Here is a 14,945-nt window from a genome sequence, read left to right as displayed (position 1 = left end):
TTCCTTTCAGGTGAGAATGAAGAGGATTATAATGCACATTCCAAAGCACTTCATGAATTATATTATCTCTGAATATAATAGTAATATTAAGGGTTTTAGATTTTCAAATGGCAGTCTAGTTTGATAAAACTGCATATCAAACTGATTTTACCTCACATAATTTGTTATTTAAGCTATTGTAATTTAGTCTGTTTATTAAATTTATCATAATATTTATTTGGAGGAACATTTTAGCTTGTTACAAACTTATGTACAGCACCTGTTAAAAGAAGGAATATTGAAAAAAATATTTTATAGGAAAAACTCATTTGCTTTATAGAAATATTTATTCATTCATAATTGGGGTCGAAATTAACTTTTCTTTCCCAAGTTTCTTCTATCATATGAAGTTTGAAATTGATTTTAAAAATGAGAACATTCACCACTCTGGTATACTTTGAGAATACTATGAATTCTATTTGTGATGGGGGTGGGGTGGAAAGAATCATGAAAAAAGTGTAGGAAATCCTGTATTTATTGATACTCCTTCTTAAACTTTGATATACATGTCAAATCATACATTTTTGAAATAATGTGAATATTTGCATCTATATTTTTATGAAAATAAATTAATACAATATTTATAATAAATGTGCTTAATTGTGATGTGCAGCTTGTAAATAATTTTTCACAATGTAATTATATGTAATAGTGGTATCCTCACTACATTCCATTTACTACTCTATACTGTAGATAAACTGTGGAATGATATCGATCTTGCATTTCTATATGTTAAGTATTTCGCATAAATCTGAAAATAATAGCTATTTTGCACTCATAACATGTATATATTGCTTATTTTTGTATTGTATAAATGTGATATTTTTATCTTTTAGCTATATTTCTACAACCTAGTGATATAAAATAATAAATAAAAGCTCTTTTTAAACAGTTATTTTGAAGTGTTTTAAATACATCTACAATTTAAACTTTCTGAAACAGATATGAAAAAGTTCTATAAGTGAAATTTGTTATTTAAAATTTTTCACTATTATTAATTTTCATCTTATCCTCGTCTTCACATTGAGCACTCCAGTATCTAACCCGATATTGAAGAAATGGGGGATGGGCTGGTAATATGGATTTAGGCAACAAAGATAATTTGTATTCTATATTGGTTTAAAGCAAACAACAGTGATCCAGTGTCATGCCAGCTAAAATATCACCTGGTTAAACACAGCCCCTGTTGTTTTCCTCAGGAAACCAGAGAGTGAACAGTGAAATGGCTGCTGGAAGAAACACAACATAAGCTAAATTCAAGATGGGTGCACCATCAGTCTAAGTATCATTGAAAAAGAACTTAGATGAATACCACATTGACAGTTTATCCAAACAAGAAGGAAAACATGGATAAGATTCTTCTAAATAGCAATTTCAAGATCTTATTAAGATAGTGATCAGGATAAAGATATGGTGGCTGTAGTATTCAACATTAAATGTGGAGATAATCCTGAATGGCAGGCAATTGAAGTGGTGAAGTAATCAAACATCAGATTAAGGAATTGGACAGACTTATTTGTGCCAGTGGTTCATAGAAAGTTCTAAGGAAGCTGATGAAGAAAAAGATGATTCTTTTTGAAATCTAAACAGCAAAGTAGGAAATTGAATACCATATGTGTAAAACTGCTTTAGGAAAATTTGAAGAAAAGAAACCTAATAGTAAATATAGCTGAATTTCTGTTGACACTAGTCAGGACTAATGTTCCAACATAGATGTTCAAATTTACGTGGAGAGACAATATGAGGAATATGCAAAGAGTATCATTGACTCTTACTGTTGATAGGTACCTTCACTCTGGAGTAAAAGTACACAAGAGTGTATATATAAAGGGATTCAGAGGCAGATCAAGTGGGTGTCGACCTGGCAGCTGCAATGGGGCCTAGAGCTATGTGGAAAAAATTAAGAGATCTATAAGAATGATATAGATATTATGCATTTTGATGATGAATTGGAGCAGTTTCTACTACTTTGAAAAGAAGATAAACACAAATTCAATATTGCCACACAAGCATACCAGGCTGCAAGAGAAATGTCAACTTTATCAAGTGTAAAAAATTGTAATGGGGAGGGAGGACCTACAACCAGCTTAATCCACCTTTGAAGGGGGTTTGAAATAGGAAGTGGTCATTTAGTGAACTTCTTAGTGGATAGGAGGTTAACCAGGCAGTCATGGAAAAGAATATGTATTCAGAGTTCTTAGCAAGTGAGTGAGCATGTACTCTGAGAGAATACAGAGATAGAAAGTGAAATAATGTGCAAAAGCAGTAAAGTTTTGGGGAAAATATAAGATAATTATCAGGAAGGTGGCAAAATGTTTTAGGGACTATTGAAAAAGTTTAGAAATGGAAAGAGTATTATAAAAGAAAATTATGTGATAAATTGAAGGCAGACATTTTAGCTGAAATAATTACTTTGAATGATTGTTAAATGAAACATGCAGTGACAAAATATTTAAGAAAAAATCTTTTGATGGAGAGATAACTGAGAAATCCATTAAAAATATAAAAACACAGTAAAAAGAACATTTAATAAACTAATGTAAATAGATAAATTCTCACCAACCATCAGTATGAAAGAATGATAGAAATTCAAATACAAGTGATTGTTATATTAAAAAATATATATATATATTCATATTACTCCAAGCTAATTAGAACTTAAAGGGTAAACCTTAGATTAATTTTTTTCATGAAATGTGGTTTTACTATTAAAATTTCCCACAATACTTTCATATCTGTGGGAGTATCAGTTGATTTTCCTCTTGTTTCATATAAACGGCAGTTGGTTTTCTGCCATTCCAGCAAAATGTAATATTGCCTATTTTTAATTAGTCATCAAATTGATGTGTACCCACCAACAGCATTTTTTTCTGTAAATTGCGTGTGTTCTGAAGGCCAATACTCGCATGAAACTTTTTTGTGTGTTCTAAGCAGGGCCGGCACTACCATTTAGGCAACTGCCTAGGGTGCAAGCCATGAAGGGGTGCAAAACTTCAAGCTATGCTTTATTCATACTTTACTAAAATATCAAAATTAAATAGTGATATATGATTTAATTATCGATTCTTTTTCCTTATCCCTCGCACATCACACTATTTTACTATTTAACTCTTGGTTCTTTTTTGTTCTTTACCTAAATGATTTGAACTTACTGCTATTTAAAATTCAGTTAAGATAAATATTTTAAAATGTTATCACTAAAATATTAAATTTCGGTATTTTATAACTTTTTTTTTTGTAAACGAATTATAACAGAATTTTCAAATTAATTAAAAAGAAAATTAAAAAACCTATTAACTTAACCTGAAAGACTATTTTATTTTGTTTAATGTCAATCAGAAACATTTTAGTTTGTAAAATAAGGGGCGCACTTGTAAACTTTGCCTAGGGCGCAAAATAAACTGGCATTGACAGTTGTTCTAAGGCACTATTGACTATAGTATTATCCTACATCTTGGTCTTTTTCATGACATTTTGGCACAGACATCTGTTTTGCTAGTCTTGCATCTCAATTTATTATTACAAAACCACCTTAGATTAGCTTTATTCATGCATTTTTCAGTGCTAACAATGTTTCCAATATCTTCATTCTTTACTTTGATTCTGCCATGAATCTCATCCGTTTTCCCTCCTGTAATTTTTCTTAAAATGTTAATATCTGTGGCTCTATAGTCTTTGATCAATTGTGTTATTGCTAACTCAGATCTATGAAAAAAATCAGTTTAAATGTTATAATTAATTTAGTGTGCTGGCTAATTTTTCAGATATATATTCAACTGGCTCCTCACATACTAATCCATCTTCAGTAAAACTTTTGCTTGAATAGCCAAAGTATGTTACTTACATAGAAAATTTATCAAAATATGCAAATAGATATAGAATTGATCAAAAACTGATCAGTATCTATTTCTCCATTGAGAATGAAGTTAATTTCCACAAACATTCCTGTTTTCGTATCGTTTTATTGGTAATTTTTCATAACGTTAAACTGAGTAACACTTAACAAAATTTGTTAAAGTGTCATTCAGTTTAATTTGTCCTGAAGAATAGTACTGAATTTATTGAGACGTATAACATCAGCATAAAGTAAAGAGCCGAGTTCAATATTTCTTTCGCATCTATTGGCACATTCCTTCATAATGTGACCCATTTGGATGATGAATAACAGTGTGAAAGTGTGCATCCTTGTCTTAGCTGATTTTACATGGAATCATTTTTCCTGTATCTCCATTTCCTAACAGCTGATTTTCAGTTTAAATAAATGGGACATCATACAGAGCAGTATATGTATATGTATATATATATATATATATATGTGTGTGTGTGTGTGTGTGTATCATATATCTTGTTCAGATCTATTTGAATAGATTGTTATTTATGCATGATTCTCAACTCTGATAAAATGAAAATATTATCCTGATTTAGCATTAACACATCTTGTTCAAGTTTATTGCCTGGAAAACTCGGTGAGGTAATTCCTCTATAAATATTTTAATTTTTATTTCCTTTCTTATATTATAGATGGATACTTTGAGATCTCTACCACAGTCAACAATAATTCAACCTTCTGAATTATGCTGTGTAGCCACTGTAAAACTTATCTTCATATTTGACGTTTATGGTCAATATCATCTACTCAAATTCTACATTTTGGGTGTTTCATGGCTTTTTTTTTCTTTTTTCCTCAGATATTTATGTACTCCTGATTGCATTCTTCTGGAATGCTTTCCACCATTGTTTCATTTAGCAGTCATTGAAATTAATTATCTCCAATGTCTGTCTTTAGTTTTCACATCTTTACCATCTGATTTTTTGCACTGCTCATTTGTTTGCTTCTAAACTTTTTTTTTTTTTCAATAGCCTTCAGAATGTTTTGCCACCTTCATGATCTCCTTTCTTATCAAACTTTTAGCAGTATGTGTGCAAAAGGAGCAAAGATCATCTTAAATTTTTCTGTATATTCTGAGTACCTCCTGAAATTACCACAAACTTGGATATTGTTTTGCTGAACTTCCTCTAACTCTTGCATCCACCTTGAAGTTTGAATTAATTTTTTTCGAACTTGCCAGACATACATGAAGTTTTATGTCCCTGGTTGAATCAATGTTTTCATTAGATTTTCTCTGGAAGTCTCTACAGTTTGGTGCTTGACTTTGTTCTTTTCAAAATTTTCAATTATGTTTTCTCTCTTGCATATGATAATTGATTATATTCTGCTGAAAACTGGCGTTATTACCATTTCAAATCCATTTTTGTATTCTTATAATCCTGAACCAGTGTGAAAATATTTCTATCAACATTAACATAAGTTGTGATTATTTCTTGCTTTTTCTTTATGATGGAATCTGGTGTTTATTGATGAATAGAACTATTCATTAATAACACCGTGCTATATTTCTGTTCAGAACAGAAATGTAATAAGACACTTTACCATTATTTACTTTGATTTTCTCTACAGATTTTTTTGTAAATTTCTGGTATTTGCTTCCCATTCAGCTAATTACATATCTAACAAGACAGTAAATAACATTTATATAGAAATAGTTTGGTAAGATGGGAGAAAAGTGTAAATTTAATAATGTATAAGGGGGGGGGTCTAGAAAGTTCTGTTAAACAACCAGAACAAAAATGATATATTAAAGCAACTGATATAACCACAGCAAAGAACATATTAGTAGCAGAGTTATGAAGGCAGTTGTGTTATATCGGTTGCTTTAATATCATTTTTGTTCTAGGTGTTTATCAGACCTTTTCAGCCCCACCTAGAGTGCTTTCAGGAGTACTGTTCCATTAAAAATAAAAAGTTGTATAATGGATAAAAACTCTTGAATACTTGCAGTTTTTTTTTTACTACCTACCACTTGAACAGTGCAGTTCATATGGATTATAACTAAAAAGTATAAGATCTTAAATTAACTTAACATTAAACCTTCCTGTGCACATCCTGCAGTTCTCTGCCAGTTTTAGCTTGCACGATTTCTTATATTCTTAATAAGAATATAAGAAATATATATTCTTAATTTCCTCATAAAGTGTATATAGGATATGATAGTACTACATGAAAAGTTTACTAACTTCCTAGTAAAAATTTTCTTCAAAATTAATCTGAAAATATTCCATCGTCATCAGATTTTATATTTTGGTCTTCAAAGTTGCTTCTCATCAATCTACCTTGATAACCTTTTCTCCCATAAATAATACTAATTGTGAAGTTTCTTGATTTTTATGCTTATGCTATAGAATTAAAACAATATAATATTATATACATTGTAACCAAATGGAAAAATATTTACACAACTTCCAGAGTATTTAATAATAGGGCAATACACCTCTTTTCTACTTGTATGTATATGGAAAATGTGACTTCTGCAATGATTTAATCTCAGTATCATTTGAGTTCTGGCTCTGACTGAGACCTCAAAGGTCAAACGAATCACCATGTTTTTGCATTATATGATACTGAGGTAATTGATGTAAAGTCACTAGTCTATATATATATACACACGCACACATACAAGTAGGCTAGTTGTGAAATTGCTTCATGATGATGCTCATGTGAAAGTCCGCTGTCTGGTACCTAATTTCAAGAGTATAAGTGTAACTTCACTCTTTCTCTTTAATCCATTATCTTTTGCGCATATTCTCCTATTTAAATTATCCTGCAATCTCTCTGCATTATCTTAACTATTATACTACCAATGTCATTTCCTGTATCATTTATGTACAAATTAAACAGTGATCCAAGCACAGAGCAATGTAAGATGCTACTTCTACTCTGTGGTATATCTCCATCAACAGCCCTTACCATATTCCTCACCAGCTTCATATTTACTCCAATATATGTATAAGATTTCTGTTTGCTGTCCTGTCAAAATTCAAAGTCTTGGAGCCCCTTATCAAGATTTTCTCAGCTGAGGGAGTTAGTCTCATAGAGAAGGCAGTGTTTTCATTCTGAAAAACAGCAAACTAGCTATTAAAACACATGCAATTAGACAATACACAGACCTTGAGTTGCTTTAGCTGTAAAACCAAATCAACTAATTTGCACCCCTTTATGTAAAACTATTTTACCCTCTTCCCACTCCCTTGAGACTTTACAAGAGCTTAGACTTATTTTAATTGGCCTAGTGGCAATGACAATTCCTTTGCAGATCCTTGTAATATTAATACTTGGGCTGATATTCCATAGCTGTACTTGTACTGAGATTCTGCAATATCCGAAGTACCTACTTCCATTTCATCAACTTTCACTCCCACATCAATTCTTGTCATATCTGTTATCTCCATTACAAAGTGGTCACTAATTACTTTGTCTACTTCTGGTAACTTGCCATCAGTGCCAGTTATTCTTTCATAATTCTTCCTTTTACTTGAAACAAAGGGAAAAGAGATAAAGCCTGTGAAAAGAATGAAAGTACTTTTAGTTTCTGAAACAGGCTAGATCTTCACTTACCATAACTGCATGAAATGCAAATGGATTGAACAACAAAATCCTTGAACTACAAGAGTTCACTCACAGATATACTCCTGATATAATTCTAGTTAATGAAACACATCTCAGACCAGCTAATAATCCTAAATTATGGAACTACACAATCTACAAAACAGACAGACTCATTGCCAGTGGAGGAGGCACAGCCATATTCATTAAAAACTACATAAGCCACAATGTAACAATCCACAAACCAAGAACCTAGAGAACAAGCATTGAAGTCCATACAAATAATGCTGGCAGTATCGAAATCTATGCAGTTACTCACCCAGCATTCCATTACTGGTATCTGACTTGGACTCCATTCTCAGCTCCACAGACTCCATCAGCGTGACTGGAGATTTCAATGCCAAGCATACAGCTTGGTATAACTCTGCAATCAATGACAAAGGCCGCACTCTAAACCATTACTCAATGCAAAATTCTATTGTTATAGCCTGACCCACAGAGCCCACTCATTACAGTCCAAATGGAAGAGCAGACATACTGGACATCACAGTCCTTAGAAACGTCAGATGCCAATACCAACTGGAAATGCTAAACGAATTATCATCTGATCACAACCCCATTCTGCTCAAGCTCGGCACACAAGAACAATTCTCTCCTCCACACTCCTTTATATCATGGGAAAAGCTCTCCAAAACTCTCTCAGATCACATTGGCCCAACACCCATCATCCATAACAAAGAGGAGAAAGATATAGCTGTCAACAACATTACCAAATAATAAAAAAATCACTAGCTTCAGTCACACAAACCATAGTTTTTCATTCCAGTGGTCAGATCCCTGAGGAAATTATGGACCTGATCAGGCTAAAAAACAGCCAGAAAGAGGTACCATAACACAAAAGCCCCACAAGATAAAACAACTTTGAATAATTTAAATAGACAAGTCCAGGAAGCTGTACAAAAACACCGAAATCAAAATTGGGAAAACAATCTGAACCCAGAGGATAACTCCATCTGGAAATTCTTGAGAACCCTCTGCACTTAAAGGCAACTCATACCCCCAATTCAAACCAAGAAAGGAGCAGCTCACACTGACCAAGAAAAAGCAGAAGCTTTGGTTGACAATTTGGAAACTCAGTGTAACCCTGCTTACGAGAATTTAAACATCAGTTTAATAATCTACAAGATTCACTGCAGAGTCAGGCAGGTTATAACAGAACAAAAAGAAGGCAGAACTCATCACACCCACTTCTCTAATAGAAGTTATAAATATCATAACCCACTTGAATAACAAGGCTCCAGGCTCAGATGAAATCATAAACAGAACAATCAAATTACTCCCCAGAAAAGCCATTATGCACCTGGTCAATATTATCAATCCAGTAATCAGATTCAAATATTTTCCCTCAGCATGGAAAACGGCTGACATCAGACCAATCAAAAATATTGGAAAAAACCCTGAACTCCCTGAAAGCTACAGACCTATCAGCATAGTGTCCAGTCTAGGTAAGGTTGCAGAAAACGTCATCCTTACAAGGCTTCAATCTGCAACAGATAAACTAGGTATTATCCCTAATGAGCAGTTCGGATTCAGAAAAAACCACCACACGTCATAAACACCAACTGGTTGAATTTATCATCACAGGTTTCAACTGGAACCTTCACGCTGCTGCGGTCTTTATAGATGCTGTGAAGGCTTTTGACAAGGTGAGGCACCAGGGTCTTCTCTACAAACTCATCAAATTTAACATGCCAACTAATCTAATAAAAATTATAGACAGTTACCTTAAAGACAGATTCATGCAAGTAAAAATAAATGAAACCGTATCAACCAGACGCAAGATCCTTGCAGGTGTTCCACAGGGTTCTCTTCTAGCTCCCCTGCTGTTTTTTTATCTACATAGCTGATTTTCCACAAAATCCAAGTTCAACAATCACAGCATTATATGCGGATGCTGTAGCAAGATCTCTCTGTCCCAAACTAGCTATCAAAATACTCCAAAACAGTGTTCACACATTGGAGAAATGGCTATTGGACTGAAGAATCCAAACTAACCCCACTGAAGAGTTCAGCCATCCTGTTTACCAAAAAGAGGTTTCAGATCATGGAAGACATACACCTGCTAGGTGTCAAGATCCCAAGGCAGAATGAAGTCAAATACCTTAGTGTCATATTGGACAAAAAACTCCAATTCACCAATCATATAATATACGTAAGCTCAAAGACATCCAAAGCAATTGCCAGCTCTACTCCATGATCAACAGAAGAAGTAAACTGGATACCAGAGCAAACTCTCATATACAAGATGGTAATATGCCCAGTCATCACTTATGCATCACCTACATGGAGCCACACCTCGAACACAAATATTCAAAAACTGCAGAGCATACAGAACAAATGCCTGAGAATGATTCTGGATGCCTCATGGTTTATCAGAAATTCCCAGATTCACCGAGAAGTCAACACTCCCTACATCGCATCCCTCTTCCATGATCTAGCCGCAAAGTTCTTCACCAAGACAAACAATCATCCAAATCTGCTGATCAAGCAAGCTTCAGACTACAATGAAACAGAATTTACAAATACAAAAGACCCAAGTCAAATCTATGCTCAGCTGAACACAGCTAATATCACTGCCCTTCTTGGGCGACCTTAACGCTCAATAACTCTACACTCAAAGAACTCCCCCTCAGATAAAGGGGAATATGAAAAGCATTTATGCTTCACCCATCAAGTCAGCAACGTTCTTCAACGAACATCTCAATGCATTTTAAAAAATTGACATTGGTTGCGATCGTAAAGTTTATTACTTTTTACCACAAAGAGCTAGATTTTGTTTGCCTAAAAACTGTACTACGAAAATTATTCTTTTTATAACTTCATACGAACGTTTCCTTTCATTATCTAAAACTGTTTGTTGCAAATGATCAATACAAGTTTTGTTTTTTAAGGATGTAATTAATTCTGTCCATTTTTTTGTAATTGTTCAAATTGTTTAAATTTTTCTCACAATGATTCAGGTACATTGCAAGATGTTGCCTATATTCTGATGATAACAGCAGAATATAGAATAAAGTTAAAAAGTGCAGCAGATTTCCTTATATGTGTTTAGAGCAAATACGAGTTTGAACAAGATTAAACAAATTCAAACACGCGTCATCTTGTAAACAGTAAACTCATGCAAGTTCATGTTTTTATTGTTTACGCTAAACTACTTGTTAAAACTAGGATCAGAATAAAATAAGATCTTAAGAAACAATAACAAATAAGTGATTATAAATAATTTGTTTAAGACAAATCTCATCATCATCATCATCAAATTCCTGCCATGTACCCTCAAGGGGTGTACAGAATATGACAGTACTACATGAAAAAATTACATCATTACTAACTTCCTATCTACAATTTTCCTCCAAATCAGTCTGTTACTTGTCAAGACTCCAACATTATCAGATCTTATATTTCTATCATCTAAGGCACTTTGTACCGTATCAATCCACCTATATCTTGGTCTTCCTCTGGGTCGTTTTCCTGCCAACCTGGCAGAGAACACTTGTTTTGCTAATCTTTCCTCTCCCATTCTATTTAAGTGACCATACCATCTGAGATTAGCTCTGCTAACGCATTCCTGGATGCTGACAATGTCAAGTTCTTTCCTAATATCCTCATTTTTAATATGATATTGCCATTGATGCCATCTGTTCACACCTCTAATCTTTCTCAGAACTCTCATATCTGCGGTCTCTAGTCTTTGGTCAAGTGTTTTACTTCTGACCCAGCTCTCAGATCCATAAGTTAAAATTGGTTTGAACACTGTCTTGTACACAGCTAATTTAGTGTTCCGACTAATTTCTTTCTTATTCCATATGAATTTATTCAATTGACTTCCCACGAACGATACCAGCTTTGCTGATTCTGTTGTCTATTTCTATAAAATATAATTAAAATTTAAACAAAAATGTGATTTATTTTGATATAATTAATCAATAATATTTTTAAGTATTTCCTCCTCCCTTGAAATCTTTGGCTCCTTTATTATCCTGGCGCCAGTGTACCCTGTGTGCATCGCACACACTGCACATATTGCCGGCGCGCCTCTGAATCCAGAGGACCAAATCTGTGCACAATAATCTTGTGCACTTATCAAAGCCTTATGAGGTAAAATGACTTCCTTATCCTTACATGTCAAGGTTCGCTTCGACATCACAATTATCTTCTGCATTATATTTGCAACTTTTACTACGTGACTTTTCAACTTCACAATCCAACACGCCAAGATCCCTTGCCTCTTCAGTTTCTTCTAGCATAACCCCACTAATAATATAATATGCCACTGGAACTGTAATCATGCCAAAGTGCATAACATTACACTTACTAACTAAACTGATAGTCATTTTCGTTTGCTCAAATCATTTTGTAAGTGCCGAATATCAGTAGCATCCCTGATTGCCCTTCTATCTTCGCATCATCGGCAAACAATTGACATCTGATGGCATTAATGTATAGATTGAACAACAATGGCCCAAGGACTGAACCCTGAGACACACCACTGGTCACCTTAAATCTGGCAGATTCACACCCACTGTATACTACTTTTTGATATCTTCCTGTCAACTATCCCCTGATCCAAGTCAAGAGTTTATATTCCAATCCCATTCTCCAGTTTATGCAATAGCCTTTCATGTGGTATCCTATCAAATGCCTTAGAAAAACCCAACATTATCATAGTGTATCCATTCCCTTTATCCAACACAGCCATAACATTATTATAAAATATGAGCAAATCGTTAAAACATGACTTCCTTTAGTAAAGCCATGCCTTTCCTTGCATACAGAAATGGGTTGCTTGTCAACCCATTTCTGCATGCAAGTGCTTACCAACTTCTCTAAAATCTTCACTACCACACCAGAGATACTAATAGGTCGGTAGTGAAAGAAATCAGTTTTTGCACCACTATTGTACAATGGAACTATCATACATTCCTTCCATTCCTGTGGTATTATTCCTGAGCTGACACTCAAGTTATATAAACAGGTGAAAGTCCTAGCCAATTCCGCTGATATTCCATCTGTCCCTATTGACAAATTCTTATCCAGTTTATGTATGCTCTTCAATCTCATTTTCATGAACCTCTACCTCTTCATCCAATATAGCACTATGCACACTATGTTACATACACCTGGTTGATACATCTTAGCAAAGTGAGCACTTATTAATTGAACAATCTCATTAGCTTTCGACACTAGAGTTCCATCCGCATTCAATAAAGTTATTCTTTCACATTCTTTTTTTTTTTTGCTTGTGGCATAACGATAAAATTCTTTTGGATTGCCTTTAGCTTCCATGGCCAATTTCTTTTCATACTCCGATTTAGATTTCCGAACAATATTCGTTACTTTTCTGGCATGAGTTTATGTTTATATATATATATATATATATATATATATATATATATATATATATTCCATAACTTCTCGCTGTTATTCTCATGATATTCTTTATTCTTCCCACATCATCTTCTCGTGAATCTCTTGCTTAATAAGATTGCACGTCCATTTCACTCTCAACCTATTTATTCTTCGAACACTAGGGATACATTCAGATACCGCCTCATTTAAGCACTTTTCCAAAGATTCCTACACATTGCTGACATTTTTCCCATTCAGTAACGGATACCACAGGACCAAAGATAGTATTCTCCTAAAAAAATAAAAAAATCAGCTAATGCTATTTTTTATTCCCGTATAGGGAGTAGGCAGGCCGTTTTGCCCTAACTAACTTTTGGAGACTGAGTGGACAGTTCAGTCTCTACTGGTATGCAATCAGAGATAGCTAGCCCAAGGCTATCACTAATTAAGCGGCATGCAGCGAAGGGAGACGGCTCAACAAGTGCAGCCATCTCGTCGTTTCTAGCACAATATATTTAATGTCTGAAATAGTATGCGTTCTACGGTCGATTTTCTTGAATTTAAGGGACCAAAAAAAAAAAAAAAAAACCCGCGTTTCCGGGAGAAACTGGGAAAAATTAACAGGGTGTTAATTTTTCGTGCCAGAGATCGACTAACTGGGGAACCGGTCGAAAAAAGCTTAGAAAAATTTCCTTTAGTCGCCCAATAGATTCAAAAGAAAGCAAGTCTCCCTTCGTCTGGTCAAGCGCTGTGGTATGCAAACGTCACATCCACTGAGCTACACAGGCTCTTCATATTCTTCTAAGTTGATCATAATTTCTAGCTGTGCAGTTCAGCATGTAACCTGTTCTAATCGGAGCATCAACACAATTAGATGTTTCCCAAGAAAGCACAGCATGATCACTTTGCTAAAATTTGGCTATTTTACCACTTCTGATGCTATGAGCAAATCCAACACTCTGAGTGTTTGATTTGCTCATAGCGCCAACCTCGAGTTCCTTCTTTCACATGCTGCTTGAGAAAGTTGTCATGCAACAATTCAATAAACTCCTCTTCTTTCTTATCATGAGATTTTTTTTCTACCGAAACAATGGAATGTTTGGAAAATTAGTCACCGATAATATCGCCTATTTGGTACCCATAAGGCTCAATTGGTGACGCATTTCTTTGTCTTCTGCAAATGAGCTGCAAGGTCTGTAGAACACACCACCATATATATTTCATTCTGTTAACCTCTACTTCACATCAGATAGACTCGAACTCACTGCTACATGGGACATTGTTTTCTTGTTTCTACCTTAATTGAACTCATCTGATATCATTAGTAGTACCCCTCCTATCTCACCTGTCATTCCTAAAAACGTTATACCCTTTATACTCGATCCCAAGTTACCATATCTGATTCTGATAGCTAGGTTTCACTAATGCCAACAATATTAGGCCACGTCATACTCAAAGCAACGAACTCAACCCCATTGTTTCTGATGCTCCTAGCATTTATGTATAGACATAATAAATTACCGCCTGGCAGGTGCAATCAGACGTGAAATCCATTTGGTCCTGTTCTAAAACTTTCTCTTTTCCTTCCCCAGGCATACTCAAAAGGTCAGAATCCAAAGCATATTTTTCCACCCCTTCACCACATACATAAAGATATGAACGTCTTCGAACATGGTTATCACGTTTGTATACCACAGCTGAACTTTCACACACATTTTTTGCATTCCTCCCTTGATGATCTAGTTTCCCTGACTCTCTGTATTAGGACTCATAACAATAAGTAATTATTTCCAGGCTTCTGATGTGCAGGCCATCATTCTTATACAAGTCTTTTCTGCCATCTAACTCACTCTACTCATCTAAAAACTCACACATTTCTTCTACACAGCCGGCGTGTAAAATCATTGCTATCATTGTCTCCTTAACTCGGTACTGTCATATCTGGGTATCAATCCTACAATTTTTACTCTCTCACATTTCTCCCTTGCTTCTTCCAACATACCTTTCATATCTTCTATCATGCTATATTTGTCACCACAGTAAACTCTCGATTTAA

The 14,945-nt window shown here is 34.4% G+C and overlaps 1 protein-coding gene across 1 annotated transcript in view; it reads left to right on the top strand.

Moving 5' to 3' along the window:
• The window catches only part of LOC150110282 (serine/threonine-protein kinase H1 homolog), a 50,815-nt gene extending 49,881 nt beyond the window's left edge, over positions 1 to 934 (top strand). The window contains exon 3 of the mRNA XM_090392471.1: positions 11 to 934. Coding sequence (XP_090248597.1) covers positions 11 to 14 — 4 coding nt within the window. The 3' untranslated portion in view covers positions 15 to 934. The remainder of the gene's footprint in view (positions 1 to 10) is intronic.
• Positions 935 to 14,945: the final 14,011 nt, after the last annotated feature.

Source organism: Typopeltis vanoorti, chromosome 1 (genome assembly GCF_054136105.1).
Source record: "Typopeltis vanoorti isolate ZY-2024b chromosome 1, IOZ_Tvanoo_1.0, whole genome shotgun sequence".
In the NCBI taxonomy this organism is placed as follows: Eukaryota; Metazoa; Arthropoda; class Arachnida; order Uropygi; family Thelyphonidae; genus Typopeltis; species Typopeltis vanoorti.
The sequence above is the reverse complement of the archived record's forward strand: the minus strand, read 5'-3'. Positions and strand labels throughout refer to the sequence as shown.